The sequence below is a fragment of the Natator depressus genome, chromosome 2 (genome assembly GCF_965152275.1).
Source record: "Natator depressus isolate rNatDep1 chromosome 2, rNatDep2.hap1, whole genome shotgun sequence".
Lineage (NCBI taxonomy): Eukaryota > Metazoa > Chordata > Testudines > Cheloniidae > Natator > Natator depressus.
In genome coordinates, this window is record NC_134235.1 from 234,738,251 (window position 1) to 234,754,309 (window position 16,059).

The 16,059-nt window shown below is 40.2% G+C and overlaps 1 protein-coding gene across 3 annotated transcripts in view; it reads right to left on the minus strand.

Moving 5' to 3' along the window:
* KIF5B (kinesin family member 5B) overlaps positions 1-7,583 on the minus strand; it is a 74,353-nt gene extending 66,770 nt beyond the window's left edge. Inside the window, exon 1 of one of the 3 annotated variants that reach the window (XM_074946181.1) lies at positions 7,310-7,583. In XM_074946181.1, coding sequence (XP_074802282.1) covers positions 7,310-7,435 — 126 coding nt within the window. In that variant the 5' untranslated portion in view covers positions 7,436-7,583. The remainder of the gene's footprint in view (positions 1-7,309) is intronic. The other 2 variants (XM_074946179.1, XM_074946180.1) reach the window with 2 other exon arrangements.
* Between the last annotated feature and the right edge of the window lie 8,476 nt (positions 7,584-16,059).

The following is a 16,059-nucleotide window of genomic DNA, read 5'->3' on the forward strand; positions in this document are numbered from 1 at the left end:
TGTATAGAAGTGTTTATTTCTATTGCATTCATACCCTATAGTTTTAAAGTTTACTGTAAGATTTTCAGAGTCCATCCATAACAATGTGTGGCTTGGATCATCTTGTTTTCTGATCCTTAATACCTGGAATAGTCTTTTCATTTTTGATACTATAAGATGAGCAGCCGGTAACGTTCCATTTCTGTATCACAACGTATACAATGCTTTTAACTCTAAAGCATATTCTTTTTGCTAACGTAATCATTTTAGAAACCCATTCTGTCTGACACTGTAGCCGGCTTATTCTTGGCATGAGGAGCACAAGACAGTTTATAAAAGATTGAGGTATAAAAAAACCCAGCTTTTCTCCCAATGCAAAACAGTATGACACAGTATTGCTATCACCATTTTTGCCCACAAAAATATACAAAAAATGTAAAACTTTAGGTCTAAGTAAAGATTCTTAGGACGGAACTATCTGAAAGGGGGTTCCAAAGAGGACTGTTCTCAGTGGTAGCAGATGACAGAACGAGGAGTAATGGTCTCAAGTTGCAGTGGGGGAGGTTTAGGTTGGATATTTGGAAAAAAATTTTCACTAGGAGGGTGGTGAAACACTGGAATGCGTTACCTAGGGAGCTGGTGGAATCTCCTTCCTTTGAAGTTTTTAAGGTCAGGCTTGACAAAGCCCTTGCTGGGATGATTTAGTTGGGGATTGGTCCTGCTTTGAGCAGGGGCTTGGACTAGATGACCTCCCGAGGCCCCTTTCAACCCCGATATTCTATGATTCAAAGAAATCCCAAACGGAATGATTTTAGCAAAACTTATCTTTTTTTTTCCCCCATTAATTTGAGAGCACATTTATTTTCCATTCCCAACCCTCTTTCCCAGTTTGGAACATAATGTACTATTGCTCTGTCAGTGCCAGAGTTCAAAGTAGCAAAAAAGACAGACAAGCAGAGTCCCAGCATAGTATTCTGCTTCTAGGAAGAAAAATTATGCTTTTCAATTGGGGTGCATGAGGAGAATAAGATGCATGTAGAACTGATTTTCTGTAACCGTAGAGGGTGCAGGGTATGTCATTGGACCTTAGTTTTCCAGTCCTCCATTCTTATTTTTTCTGTGTTAAGATTGTAACTTGAGTGCTTCCTTACTTGCTTACATAATATATCATATATAAGGCTCTGTGTACTCTGCAACCTGTAGGGATAGAGTTCTGCAGTATTTCCTTTGCCAGAGGATAAATGGGAAAATACTATCAGTCTCCATTTTATGATGGCCCCATATTCAGTTTCAATACGAGAAGTTTTTGTAATGAAAATACATAATTGCAGCCGGGAAGATGTTGCAGCCGGGAAGATGTTAGGGAAAGCTGGAGATTCTAGCAGATGGGTGGGGAACAGCTGGAATTTTAGCATTCAAGCAGACCTGGGACTATCGCTCTAGCTGGATGTTTGTTCTAAAGGGATCAACAGTGAAATAGTTAACAGTGCTGACATTTAAAGTGTCTTTAGGTTTTAGAATGAACACCACACTTGAGATGAACAGAGATTATTACTAAAATGATATAGCACAGCAGTAGTACATTATAATTCCTTCAGTATTGAAACAAGTCTTCTAGCCATACATGTCTGCACTATTACAGAGTTTGTCAAAGCCATATGCTTTGAGAAACTGTTGTACTTCTCCTAAGTGATCAAGGCTCAGCAAAATATTAAACTAACCACCACCACTGAAAAAATCCAAATACTTCAGCTATAGGTAAGAGTACAGCTTCTAACATATGCAGTCATTTTCCATATGAGGTCAGATTATAATATTAAGGTGGAGTACTTTTACAAGTATGGAAGTGGTTTTTTCCTTCTAAAATACAAAATAGCATACCATCGTCCTACTTCTGCTGTTTTGTGTAAGTGTCCCACTTCTTGCAGCCCTACCCTCTTTCAGTGTTCCATATGAATTACTTTTTCTTTCTGAATATTGCTTTCCTGCTGCCAAGACGATGAAGTCAGTAGAAGAAAGTGATCTTCACTAGTCTGGTTCTGCAAGAAAGTGACAGAGCCAAACCTTTCTTTAACTTAATATACAAAACCAGTTTTAAAAGAAGTATATTCTTTAAACTTAAAGCCAAGTATATTTAGATATTCAGGGCAGGGACCAGGCCTTGCATGTTAAGAATACTACCCAGTTAATTAGAAAATACACTGAGGCAGTCAGAAATCTTCAAAAAAAAAAAAAAAAAAAACAGAAAAAGATGGGAGTGCGCTCTACATTACCGAATATAGGCATTTGAAGGAAAAATAGGACACTGCTTATTTGTATGTCAATACCCAGACTGCTCTTCCAGATCTCAATTCAGACTTAAGCAGTTGTGAACAGTCTGAAAGGTCTGGGTGTGACTGAGTACACTAGTTTATTTTTTGTTTTTGGGGGGCAGAAACAATCACAAGACAAGAAAGAGCACATATACAGGTACTAAAAGTGGCATACAAGCATTTCATTCCAAGTGATAATGCTCTCTGCTTGCAAACAGTTTCAAGTTTAAAAAAATAAAGGTCAAAACCACATACATATGAATATGCTGGTTTCTCTCTTCATGTGACCTTTTCAGTAAGCACTCCCCATAACTTACATTGAACACTGAAGAAATATAAATTTGTGGGTAACTCCAACAGGGACTTATAAAAACATGTTCACTGCAGTTGTGTTAGGTTTCAGCTTGCCTTGCATACATTCTTAAACAAAAAGGCATTATAATGAATTCAGCATTAAAGAACCCAGTTTTCTCAGCATTCATGCTGTAAATATTTCAATGGAGTCATTAGCTGGAAAAGGCTTTACTATTTTAAAAGCACGATAACTTAAAAATATCAATTTGAAAATTATGCTGCTCCTGCAATCATCAAGGAAATATCATCAGTAAGACATTAGTCATGTTTAGACAAGATTAAGTTGCCTCGAGTTAGGTGTCATAATGCTTATCATAGCCTGGTCCACACTTGAAAGCTTTACCAACAACTCACCTCTGTCAGCACAGCCCAAACCCCATAATTTGTCCTTGTCTACACACACCATCATCATTGTGCTTGCTAACTTCTTAAAAATAAAATTAAAGCACAATTCACTTTCCTAGCAAAGAGAGGAGGAGCTGTGCTAGGACTAAATTGCATAACAACATTTAGGGGGCACAGCTATTTCCACAGCCTAGTTCCAGACACTCCCAGTGCTCCTCACAGAATGCCATGTTTAAACATGAAGATACTCTACCTACAATAATTACAACACTTAAGGTTACTATAAACTGTAGGATTACAGAATTTAGTTGGTTTTTTTTAGTTAACTTGTGTATTTGACCAGTGAATATATTGTCAGTTTCACTATTTCCCTCTACAGTCAGTTCATCCCTCAATGAAAAAATGCCTCTAATTATTTAAAGGAGATCAGAAAAAACCTTTTTTTTTTTTAAGAAATTTGTGTTCTGAATTTTTAAAAATTAGAGGGTGTTTTAACAAACTAGCTTTTTTTTTTTTTAACGTAGTCAATTTAAAAAGAGGTTAGGTTGACAAATTTTTCTAGCACCAAAGCAAAAATATCTTGAGCAAATCCCCAGTGTTAACAGTACTTGAAGGAATAGAATAATACCCACCCAACCTCCAAAGAACTGGAGTCACAATGAAAACGTATCTTTATACTGCTATAACAAAAATGTTACATGCATACAAGTCCACATACTGTCTTAATGATGTGCATTTGTTTTTTTTTTTTAAACACATGAATTCATCAGGAAGAACAGCTAGAAAAGATTCCCCTTAAAATTAACTATTTCTAAAATGAAAAAGACTTGCTTGGAATTAGAATTTAAAGCCCAAGAGATACGGCCTCATGCAAGAACAATTAAGGAGCCTACATCTTTCTTATAGCTATTGTTCTTCAAAACAAAATAATACTGCATCTCAACCACAAACTACAATAAATTGTTTCTCTAAAAGACAGGAGAGGGAAAATACTCACTTGTCCAGGATAACAAGCATGCCTGTAGATGTATGGATGCCCAGGAAAAAGAAAACTATTGCTGCTTTCCCCAGAAAGGAAGAGGAAGTCAAGGAACGCATGTGTATGGTTAGAGTAGGACAAACGCGCAGAAGAGTACTGGGAGCATCTCTGCTCCCACTCTGTTTCCTATCTTATTTCCAGTCTTGCCCTTCTCCCAGCCAATAGGGACAACTCTCCCAAATGTTACTGGGTAGGTAAGAGGCAAGCTTCTCCATATTTCAGCATGGGCCTGCAGAGGCAGAGTTGTAAGTACCATGGGCCAATCAAGAGGGTGTAGCCTCTCCTCGAGTGAGGAGGCTGTGAAGAGAATCCTAGCCCAACTTACTGAAAAGAAGAGCTTGGCAGGCAGCTACCACTATATACAATGGTAAAGAGAAACCCGATAAGATATGCATGAAAAGGAGAGGGAAATGGATATACAGTACTCTGCATGGAAATAACTGAGGAATGGCTTTAGGAAGGCTATTTCAGACAAGATATTTCAAACAGGCTAGCTGGTTAAGTGTTCAGGCTACTAGGGATCAGTGAAGCTTTGCAAAACCTAACTCACTCATCCTTGGAGATAAACTGAATGGTTATGAAAGGTGCAAGTTTGACAGTCCCGGAGAATTAGGACTTCAATTTTATTTAGTAATCAGAGGATGTGATTTTGAGTTTGGGAATCTTGCCATATATCAGGAGTAAAAATGCTTTATGTTACTGGAATGATGGGAATTCCAGCATATTCACTGTAAACAGCATTTGTTTACAGTCCCAATGGTTGGAATATCATGAGACAGGACTTAAGACTGTCAGTGGTACCTCAACCTATCAGTGCTTTCCTGGGCACTGGTCCAAGGCTGAAAATAGCAAGTCCTGGACCTAAGGCTACTGGATGTTTTACATTTGGCCTTCATTATTGCAGAGGAATACAGTTAATAAAAAAGTCATTACAATGCATGTTAATTCCCTACTAATTCTGTCTATTTCAAGCTCCATGTGGTCTCTAAGAAGGACTCCTTTGCCTCACACTGACTTAGTGAGTCTCCACACCACTTCATCCTTCAGATGTTATTTTGAAATCTTACTAGAAAAGCAAAGCTCGCACCACTGATATTTTCTTTACTACCCAGGGAAAATTCTAGCTTTTCCATTAGTGGTAAAAAGTAGCGACAAGAGAACATTCAATCATTTTTTTTACATTTGTAAAAACTGACCATCTTGGAGTTCTTGTGGAAGATCCTACACAGTCTACACCACAATGATAATGTTTCTCAATGTCCACTCCAAATTACCTCACTTTTATCATTTGAAACCTAAACCATGGATCCTCCTAATGAACTTCAAGCCCCTGCCCCATTAGCAATTATTGCACTTTGGCCCAAAAGGTAGTTGCTAGAAGGTTAGAGAGTGGGAATGGAAGAGAATTTATCACCTAGAAAATCTGATACATCTCAAGAACGGACTTTACAGCCTTTGATTTCAGATGGGGCACATGGTGCTCCTATGAATGGATACTCAGGACCAAGCATGAAAGTGAGCATATTTACTTCTAATAGTGACATCAGTTTTGTCATATTCCGTATTTGCTAACAGTCTAGATAAATGATGGACAAGTTTCTGTGTAACTGTGAGAATTAATGCAGTCTGCTGCACCAATCTCTGAAATGAGGTCTTGAATGGGCCAATACCAGCTAATTTCACAAGCATTTTGTTGGCTTTTCAGTGCCCTACTTACTACTGATCTGATCTGAATTTATACCAGAAACAGCAAAAGCTTCCATATTCCATTAGCAATCCATTTGTTTTCTAAAACTGAATTTAAGTAGAAGAGAAGTAATACTTTAAAGCCTTGTGCTATAAATATGAAGCTAACAGAAGCTTTATTTACTGTTACACATTTGTTCCACTTCCAAGTTAAGCTGCTATGAATAGATATGTTTAATTTGGGTTGCTTCAAGAAGAAAATAGTGTACAGAACCTAAAATCTAAAATATTAGCAAGGTAAATTTTAAAGTATATTCCTCTCTAAATTTGCAATTGTGCCATTGTGTGACAAATTCTTAATCTGCACATTCAGATGAAGAATGAGTACAAGTGAGAGATAATTACAGAAAAAAAAATCTTTACCTACAAATACAAATGATACGAGAGAAGACTTACTGTAAATATAGTCTAGCTCTCCATTCAATAACTCACTCTACAGCAGATGCATTGCAAACTGGCACTGCTCGAATGATCTTTTCCAGGACACCAACAAGATCTCTTCACAGCAGGCCTCTATTCTACAGAAAGTGATTTTTATTAAATTGCAAGCAAATATGTGTGATGAACCACAAAAACATAAGCAGGCTCAATTTATTTTGCTGGACAAAGTATTAGTCACTAGCCCACTGGTTGATGTACTGATCACAAAAGCCACTCAACAGATTTTCTTTTGCCAAAACTATTCAGTGGACAAATTACTCTGGTAACTTCTTTCTTAGACATTACTAATGCAGACATTAGCTGCCAAACTCATTAGGTTACACAAAAGAAGCCTAAATCTTTTGCCCATTTTCTCTCTCTTCCCATACACCTATTTCTAGGATGTCTGTTCTTTATTTTAAAATTTCACTGCTGTATTCACAAAACCACTATCAATAATATCCTGAAAACAGAAGAATGGAAAGCTCAATATCTGGGGCGCTCTATTCTCCTGAGTCACCCTGCTTATTTTGTACCCTAGTTCAGTGCAAACTTCCTCAGACCGATTAGTAAAGAAAGATATGAATTGGAAAATTACTACTGGTCAGTAACGAACAATCCAAATCCATTAATGGCACACACACACTGCTGTATACACCATTTTCCTCCACACATAAGAGCTGTTTCTCTATGTCTCTCAGGTGGCGTGGGGGAGGGCACTCATTGCAGCACTGATCTGCGATAAAGCACCACAACTTTCGTATGCACGGTGTATGAAATGTGCACGACGGTCCCACCTCAAATTCAAAACTGCCTCTTAAAGCCATGCCCAAAGTTTCGAGTGCTGTTTGACTAAGCTTCTGCAAGAGGCCTGCTAGGCAGGGAGTCTTTGATTGGGTGGCATCTTTATATAGTACCTGTACTCCGCCCGGCCAAGTCAACCCCTGTGCCTGCCCTGCTCCCTCCTCTGCCCGGTCATGCCCCCACAAAGCCCGGCTGCTCCCCTCGCCTGGCCCCCTCCGCTCTCGCTCAGCTCTTCTCCGACTTTTGTCTCTCCCCTTCGTACCGCGCCCATCCCCGTGGTATCCGGCCCCCTCCCCAGCCCGGCGCTCACCGCGATGATAACGGTGTCCTCTCCCTGGAACTTGGCGACATACTTGTCGCCGCGGGTCACCTCGGAGTCGTTGAGAGGCCTGAAGCGACACATCACTTTGATGTTACATTCCGCCGGGTCCGCCATCTTAGGCCAAAGCCGCCGCCGCCGCCGCCTTCGGGGCGCTCAGCCCAGCCGCCGCCACCTCCACGCCGCCCGCTCCGGAGTCCTGCGAGCGGCCGCCGCCGGCAGAGCAGCGCCTCACTCAGCGGAGGGGCGAGGGGAAGGGCTCCTCCCTGGCCGCCGCTGCCGCCTCCTGCTCTCACTTCCTCCCCAATATGGCAGCCATGGCGGCGCCTGCAGCCGGCGAGTCCGGACCCTCCCCTCCTCGAGCAGAGGCGGTGCCGACAGCAGGGCAGGGAGGGGGTGACGTCACCCTCAGAGAACACCAACCCCGCCGCCTCAGACTCACCGCGCAGGCGCGCATCGAGGACAGCGGCGGCTACCCCGAAGGGCTCGTTTGCGCAGGCGCGCACTAGGTTGGGCGCCTGGAGGGAAACATGGCCACCCGCAGACTCAAGAATTTCCTGCGCAGGCGCACAAATGGGGTTTGGGCCATGTTGTAGCGCAGGCGCAGTGATTGGGTCAAGGGGGCAGATGAGAGGTGGGGGTGTGAACAGCATGATGGAAAGGCGCGGCAGCCGAGGGCTGCCAGCCCTCCTTTCAGGCAGGGGCGGAGCTAGAGGGATGCCGCCAAGGGCTCATTTACAAGGCTCTGTGCCTGTCAGGGCCATCACCATTGGAGGTGGTCAGCCCCTCTTTTCTTCCCCCCAGCAGTCACCCTGTTTTCAAAATACGTAAACCGGGGCAGTTTTGTGGCATCATGTTTTAGCATCACAAAATCATCATTAACCGTGGCTGTGATAGGTTTCAGAGTAACAGCCGTGTTAGTCTGTATTCGCAAAAAGAAAAGGAGTACTTGTATGCATCCGATGAAGTGAGCTGTAGCTCACGAAAGCTTATGCTCAAATAAATTGGTTAGTCTCTAAGGTGCCACAAGTACTCCTTTTCTTCATGGCTGTGATATATCACAGATCCACCCAGCTATACCACGGGCATCTGTATGAAACTGCTCATGAAGCACTGGGCGATGGTGTCACATGCATAGCCCATGTGGTTTCCTATCTGTTTAAAAATCATGTCCACGTGAAATTGTAATCGGAAGCCATGTGCAGCTCCTGGATAAAGCCCTATGGCTCTGGCAACCACAGATGAGAGGTAGGGAGGGAGCACCAGGCCCCTACATATTTTCACCAACTGCCCTGGGAGGGGCCAGAACAGGAACTTTACACAGAATAGACCAGGCCATCACTTTTCAGGCTCATTGCAATATTGTCACCTGATAACTAATGACAGGCTTTGCCTTGAACAATGATTGGCACAAAACACACTACACATTGAAAGTAAAATGAGTGTACAAAGCATTTCATATAGGTATTTGAGGTACCATATGTAAGGTAACATAAGAACGGCCATACTGGGTCAGACCAAAGGTCCATCTAGCCCAGTATCCTGTCTTCCAACAGTGGCCAATGCCAGGTGCCCCAGAGGGACTGAACAAAACAGGTAATCATCAAGTGATCCATTCCCTGTTACCCATTCCCAGTATCTGCAAAAAGAGGCTAGCGACACCACCCCTGCCGATCCTGACTAATAGCCATTGATAGACCTATTCTCCATGTATGTATCTAGTTCTTTTTTGGACCCTGTTATAGTCTTGGCCTTCACAACATCCTCTGGCAAGGAGTTTCACAGGTCAACTGTGCATTGTGTGAAAAAATACTTCCTTTTGTTTGTTTTAAACCTGCTGCCTATTAATTTCATTTGGTGACTCCTTATTCTTGTGGTATGAGAAGGAATAAATAACACTTCCTTCTTTACTTTCTCCACACCAGTCATGGTTTTATAGACCTTTATCATATCCGCCCTTAGTCATCTCTTTTCCAAGCTGAAAAGTCCCAGTCCCTTTAAACCCTAGTCAATTCAAACCCATTGGTTTTGTCCAGTTTAGGTCAAGCTTACCTAACATCTTTCATTTTGTTTTGTCAAAGCAGTGGCAGGGATGTTGGAGAGAACTATTGAATAGCCAAGCTCATCACCTTGTTGTTCTGCCTTTGTGCTCCTGGGCTGGAAGAGAAGACACCCTCCCCCCCATCAACTGACTCATCAGTTGGTTTCAAGGCTGTAACAATTTTCAGAGAGAAAGTTAAAATTTAATGAAGTTTTAAATGTAATTGAAACACAATTAAATCCTTCAGTGTGGAGGCTCTCAAGGGGTGGTTTCAAGCGGGTTTTACCACCATGCTGGTTTAAATTCAGATATACTATGAGCTTTTTCCACTGCTGGAAATTGAATCCAAGTACAAATTTACTTCTCTGTTCAGTTTAGTCTGCTCATGTTCAGAGATTACCAGCCCGCAAAATAGAAACTTTTAAAATGGCATGAAATTATTTTTAAAAAACGAGGGAGCCTCTTTCTTAAATTAGTAAGATTTAGTAGGTCTAAATGGCCCCTAATGGTAGCTGCACTATTTATGTATTTTATGAACAAAAATGGAGGCTGTGCTTATACATTAAATGTGAGGATTATGAGTTTTAATGGGGACTGATCTGCCACACAGCATTGTCCATCCCCAAGATCCTTCTCACAGCAAAGACTTGGTTGAATACTATGTGTTTGTTGGGCGTAGGCTATTTAGATGGATCCTGTTCCAAAATTAGTGTGATGGATCTGCAACACAGGGGACTATACCTTTCACCAGCCCCCTCCCTACTGCATATCCCCTTCCCTTAGCCAGGTACTGAACCAGGAAGGGGCCAGGGTCTGTTGAGAAGCAGCAGCCACATTGTGAGGGAGGAGCTGCAGAGAAGCTGAATCCAGAGAGGACCCTCAGGAAATGTATACAGAGTCATGCGTGAAATAGGCAGTGACTGTCAGACATGAGAGCAGAGTGCAGGTCTGGGTGGGACTTATGGAGGAGCAGAAGTGGTTGGGTAGGGAGCCAGTGCAGAGTTGCCCAATGAGAGGCATTAACTGAACCTCCCCTAGAAATCTGCAAATTCCTATTTGATTGAATATAAACTCGATTGGAGCAGGCACCGCTAGGCCTGAAGAGCCTTGACTGCCTCAAGTGGACTGCCCCAGTGGCCCAACCAAAAACCACTATTGCTCACTTTGAGCTTTAACTATTCAAGCCTCTGTACCTAGGGTATGTGCAAACTTCGGCTTTCCTGCCAGCCCTAGTAAAATACCTTTTCACATAGCCATGTCTGAATGGTTATGGGGACTCACCAGGGCTAATAATGTCTACAAAGCCTACCTGTTGAAGAACCTACAGTGATTGCCTCAGAACAGCAGTGTACATGGCATGCAACTGGCACCCTAGGGTTTGGTGCACTCAGACACTGTGCAGCCCCAATAATTATACTAGCGCATTATGGATCATGCATCTGGGAATCATTCTAAATATTACCAATTATCTAAATGTATTCAGAGCTGTTTTTCTCACTTTAATACATGATGTAATTTGTTAAAATCTAGTTCTGTGTTGTGAAGCAAGTTTTCAGTCTTCTCAATCAAGATCATGTTGTAACAAGTCCATCCTTCTGCTCTAGTTAAAACCTTTGCAGGAGCATACTGTCTTAATCAGGACAACAACAGCTACACCTCCCAGCCACATAAGTACTCTATGCAATAATTATTTGATAGGCACAGGGTGTGAACACAGTCAAATGGGGCACTGAGGCTTGATGCAATCTAACATAAGAGATATAGCATATGTATGTCACTCCAAAGTTGTTCTTATGTTTAATTGTAGTAAAATATTTTAAACATAATGGCCGCCAGCCTTAAGAATATGCACTCTATATTTCTAAATAAAAGAGCTTATTTCTGTTTATTGATAATTTCATAATTGTGATTAGATACTTAAACACATGCCTAACTTTAAGCATTAATAGGGCTATTCACGTGCTTATAATTAGGCATGTGCGTAAGTACCTTGCTTAAAGAACATGGAGGTAAATTATTTGTTACAATGAAAATTCCTTGTCTTTTTCTATCCATTTCCAAGCAAAAACAAATACACGAACAGCAAAATCAACAAGCTTTCCCCTCCATGGTTATTACTCACATAAACAATTGTTTCAACTGCTGAGACCTCCTTTATTTTGTAATTATCATTATCCATAACCAAAGGGAATATAAATCATTAGCTAAATATGATGAGATACTGTACATAGTGTTAAAACAACTTCAGTACAGGAGCAGGTTTGCAGTAGCTTGCTCCCAAGTACTCCATAATATCCTAGTGCTAAATTGAAGTAATTCTCAAGAAATTACATGAAGGGGCCAACTGTTAACTTTCAAATGTTTTAAATTGTGTAAACTCCACAAATACACAGAAAGGAAGCATGAAATAAATAATTACCAATATTTGAATTACTCTCGAACAAAAGGTTTCAGAGTAATAGCCGTGTTAGTCTGTATTCGTAAATAGAAAAAAGAAAAGGAGTACTTGTGGCACCTTAGAGACTAACCAGTTTATTTGAGCATGAGCTTTCGTGAGCTACAGCTCACTTCATCGGATGCATAGCATATCGTGGAAACTGCAGAAGACATTATATACACACAGAGACCATGAAACAAAACTTCCTCCCACCCCACTCTCCTGCTGGTAACAGCTTATCTAAAGTGATCAACAAGTAGGGCCATTTCCAGCACAAATCCAGGTTTTCTCACCCTTCCCCCCCCCCCCCCACACACATACAAACTCACTCTCCTGCTGGTAATAGCCCATCCCTCTTTGAAACCTCTCTTTATAATGAACAAAAGATATCACAAAGAGTTGGCTCAATGTATCAGTAAAAACAGTTTTCACTTCTATGTTACCAGTTTCATGCAAACTCATTGGAATATTGGTTGACAATACTTCTCATAATTGCTATTGAAGACCTTTTTGTGAAATGAGTTCTGCTGAGCCTTAATCAGTTCTTAAGAAGTGGTGTTCCCATCACAAAAACACCTTTACTAAATTTCAGGGAAGCACAGGATTAAAAGGCATAAAGAATGAATTTTAAAAAGTCCCCAATAATTTTCCAAACAGACTCCTGGGATTATGTCTTTGGCAAATGTAGAACCTGTACTTTGATATCTCAATATATTAAGTAGTAATTATCTCACAAAACTTTGGGTGTAAAATTGTGGTGAGAATTTTCTCAGTGAAGAAAATGCATTCTATAAAAATCAAGGTGACAGTCTTCTAAGAAGCCATGACTTGTGCTGTTGACACTTCAGATTGAATTCTCTTTAACCATCTGCTGTGCATACTGCTAAAGTGTTCATTGCTTTCTCAGAAGAGACTTGATTTTTGCCATGTATTAGATATATAAAATTTTATATATATACATAATTTTAAAGTCATACTTTATCTTACTGATAACTTTAGTAAAGTAGGTTGGTAAAGACTGACGACTTTGGTAAAACAGTAATTTATCTGACTGATTTATGTCTGCCAGTTCACCAACAGTGTTTCTACTCATTAATGATTTATGCAACAAACTTTAGAAATTCCTCAAGGAGATTTGCAGCTACTTGAGATTTCCTATCCCTATCCAGCATTATAAAAGCAGCATCTTCAGCAAAGAGGATATGCCAATTCTGAGGCTTACAGTGAAACTATATCCAAATAATGATGTAATTGACCCATCAAAATTGTTTGGGGAGCAATGACAGCAATCTTGAGTTGATCTAAAAAGATTGAACATATTTGACTAAATCTTTAAATCAAGTTTTCTTGCAGAAGCAAATAAAAGTTAATTACCCACCCTTTTAAAAAAATTAATTAAAGGAGATGATAGATTCATCAATTGATAGCACAAGTCAAAATTCAATATCCATAATGCAAACACAAGTGCTTTTTTCATTTTAATTTTCAATGTGCTGGAAATATATAGCACTTGCCAGAATTCAAAGTGTATTGCATGTCAAAGCTATTTAGAATTTGCAAATCAGTATGCAGAGGCAGATGAGAGAATGGTCTGTCAGACATGGCATCCTTTGAATAGAGTGAAATATTTTGTTACTTCACATTTCTCTTTGTATGTCTAGGGCTACCAAGAGAATTTCTGGATGCTGGTGACAAAAGCAAGCCATGGACAACATGGCTTAAAGTGGCATCAAATATATGTTAGGTCTGTTATTGTCTGACAATGGAAATTTGTCAGTTTAGAATAAAAATATTTTAGGGCTCTGACAGCTTATTCAAATACATTTATAACATCTCCGCACCAACAACCAAGTTGCCTCCATATGCAACCTAGCCAATTTTAAGCCTTGCTGGATCCTTTGCCCTTTCCAAGTGTAGCTTGCTATCTCACACACATTTCTTGATTTGTGGTCTCCTGACAGTCATGGATATCAGGAATTATCTTCCTTTCATCCCTCTTACCCTGTATTTTCATGTAAGCAACATTAACATCAGTTTAATGTTTTCATTGGCATGTAACTAGGAATAACATTATGCCATCCAATCCTATAAAACTTGATTGCAAACCCACTCCACCCTTCAAGTTAAATCTCTTAATTCAAATTCACTACCCAGTTTCCATTTAAAGTTCATACCCACATTAACATGACATGCCTGAAAAGGAGCAGTTTCCCCCGCTTAGCTCAGGGAGCTCTGCAACTTGCCCAAGTTGTTGGGCTCAAGATAGTGGTGTCTGGGTAAAATTTAATGGCCTGTGATATATAGGAGGCCAGAGCATATGATCTAGTGATTCCTTCTGGACATAAATTATATGAAATGTATGAATTTCTATGGAATGTACCTCCTGTCTCAGTTATATCTGACCCCTGAATGAAGCAACAGAATGGAACATGCTTTGAAGGTTTCAGAGTAACAGCCATGTTAGTCTGTATTCGCAAAAAGAAAAGGAGTACTTGTGGCACCTTAGAGACTAACCAATTTATTTGAGCATAAGCTTTCGTGAGCTACAGATGCTCAAATAAATTGGTTAGTCTCTAAGGTGCCACAAGTACTCCTTTTCTTTTTGCTTTGAAGATGCAACTGCTGATGCGCATCAGCTTATTCTAGTTGTACATCCTAAGTAATTACTCAACTCTTTTTCTGCTGATTAAACTGGAAACACTTAAATCAGGTTTGACTTTTCATCCAATGAACATGCTCCAAATTATGTTCATATTATTTCATACCATTTTTTAACCAGTTAAAACTCTCCTGGAGAATATTGTCCTTACATATAACATATTTATCTCAGCTTTTTTTTTTTTGTAAATACTTTTTTAAAGAAGTTTTTTTTATTAACCTCCCTAGCTAGAAAACTGACTCTGAAACCCAGTCAGACAAATGAATATGGTTTTGGACCTTATATCTAAATTTTCAACTACTATACTGGCACTGTTCCCTCTCATAAAGGTTGCCTGACATTTCCCATTATAAGATCCTTTTTTCAGTTGCTTATAACTTTGTTAAACTTCAACTATTTAGATTGAAATTTTTCCATCCTGGGTGTCTGCTTCAGGCTGTTTTCTTTATTTATTTTGAGCCAAAACAGTTCATCAGTTTCCAAGAACGAGATTAGGGAAAGTCCTGTTGTTTTGCCATGTTAAAAAAAAATCTTACAACTGTGTCATTTAGAAGCTCTAACCCAGTCAAGCTTTGGAGCAGAGCCTTGAAATTTGGCAGGAGAAAGGGGGGAGGGGGCGAGGGAGAGGGGAGCATTTAACCTTGTGCCAGGAAAATGCCTTTGCTGTGCCCTTGTAAAACTGCCCAAATTTGGCCATTTTATAAGCCTTTGAAAAATCTTAGTTTGAACATGTTCAGTACTAGCGCTGCTGCTCCCCCATCAACTCTGCCTGCGCCTCTCATGGCACTGGAGTACAGGAGTTGATGGGAGAGTGCTTGAGGGTCGATTTATCGCATCTACAGTAGATGCGATAAATCGATCCCAACTGGATCAATGGCTGCCCGCCGATATGGCAGGTAGTGAAGACATACCCTAAGATTGGATTCATAGATTCAAAGGTCAGAAAGGATAATTTTGACCATCTAGTGTGACCTCCTGCATAACACAGGCCATAGAACTCCCCCAAAATAATCCCTAAAGCATATCTTTTAGAAAAACATCCAATCTTGATTTAAAAATTGTCAGTGATGGAGAATCTGCCACAACCCTTGGTAAGTTGTTTGAATGATTAATTATGCTCACTGTTAAAAGTACTCTTATTTGCAATCTGAATTTGTCTAGCTTCAATTTCCAGCCATTGGATTGTGTTATAATGTTCTCTGCTAGATTGAAGAGCCTACTATTAAATATTTGTTCCCTATGTAGATACTTATAGACTGTAATCAAGTCACCCCCTAACCTTTCTTTTCTTTGTTAATCTAAATACATTGAGCTCTCTAAGTCTATTACTAGAAGGCATGTTTTCTAATCCTTTAATCATTCTTGTGGCTCTTCTCTGAACCCTTTCTAGTTTATCAATATCCTTCTTGAATTGTAGACACCAGAACTGGAAACCGTATCCTAGCAGCAGTCACACCAATGCTAAATATAGAGATAAAATAACTTCTCTACCCCTACTCAAGATTCCCCTGTTTATGCATGCCAGGACTGCATTAGCTCTTTTGGCCACAGTGTCACACTGGGAGCCAAAAGTTCAGCTGATTATTTACCACAACCACCAAATA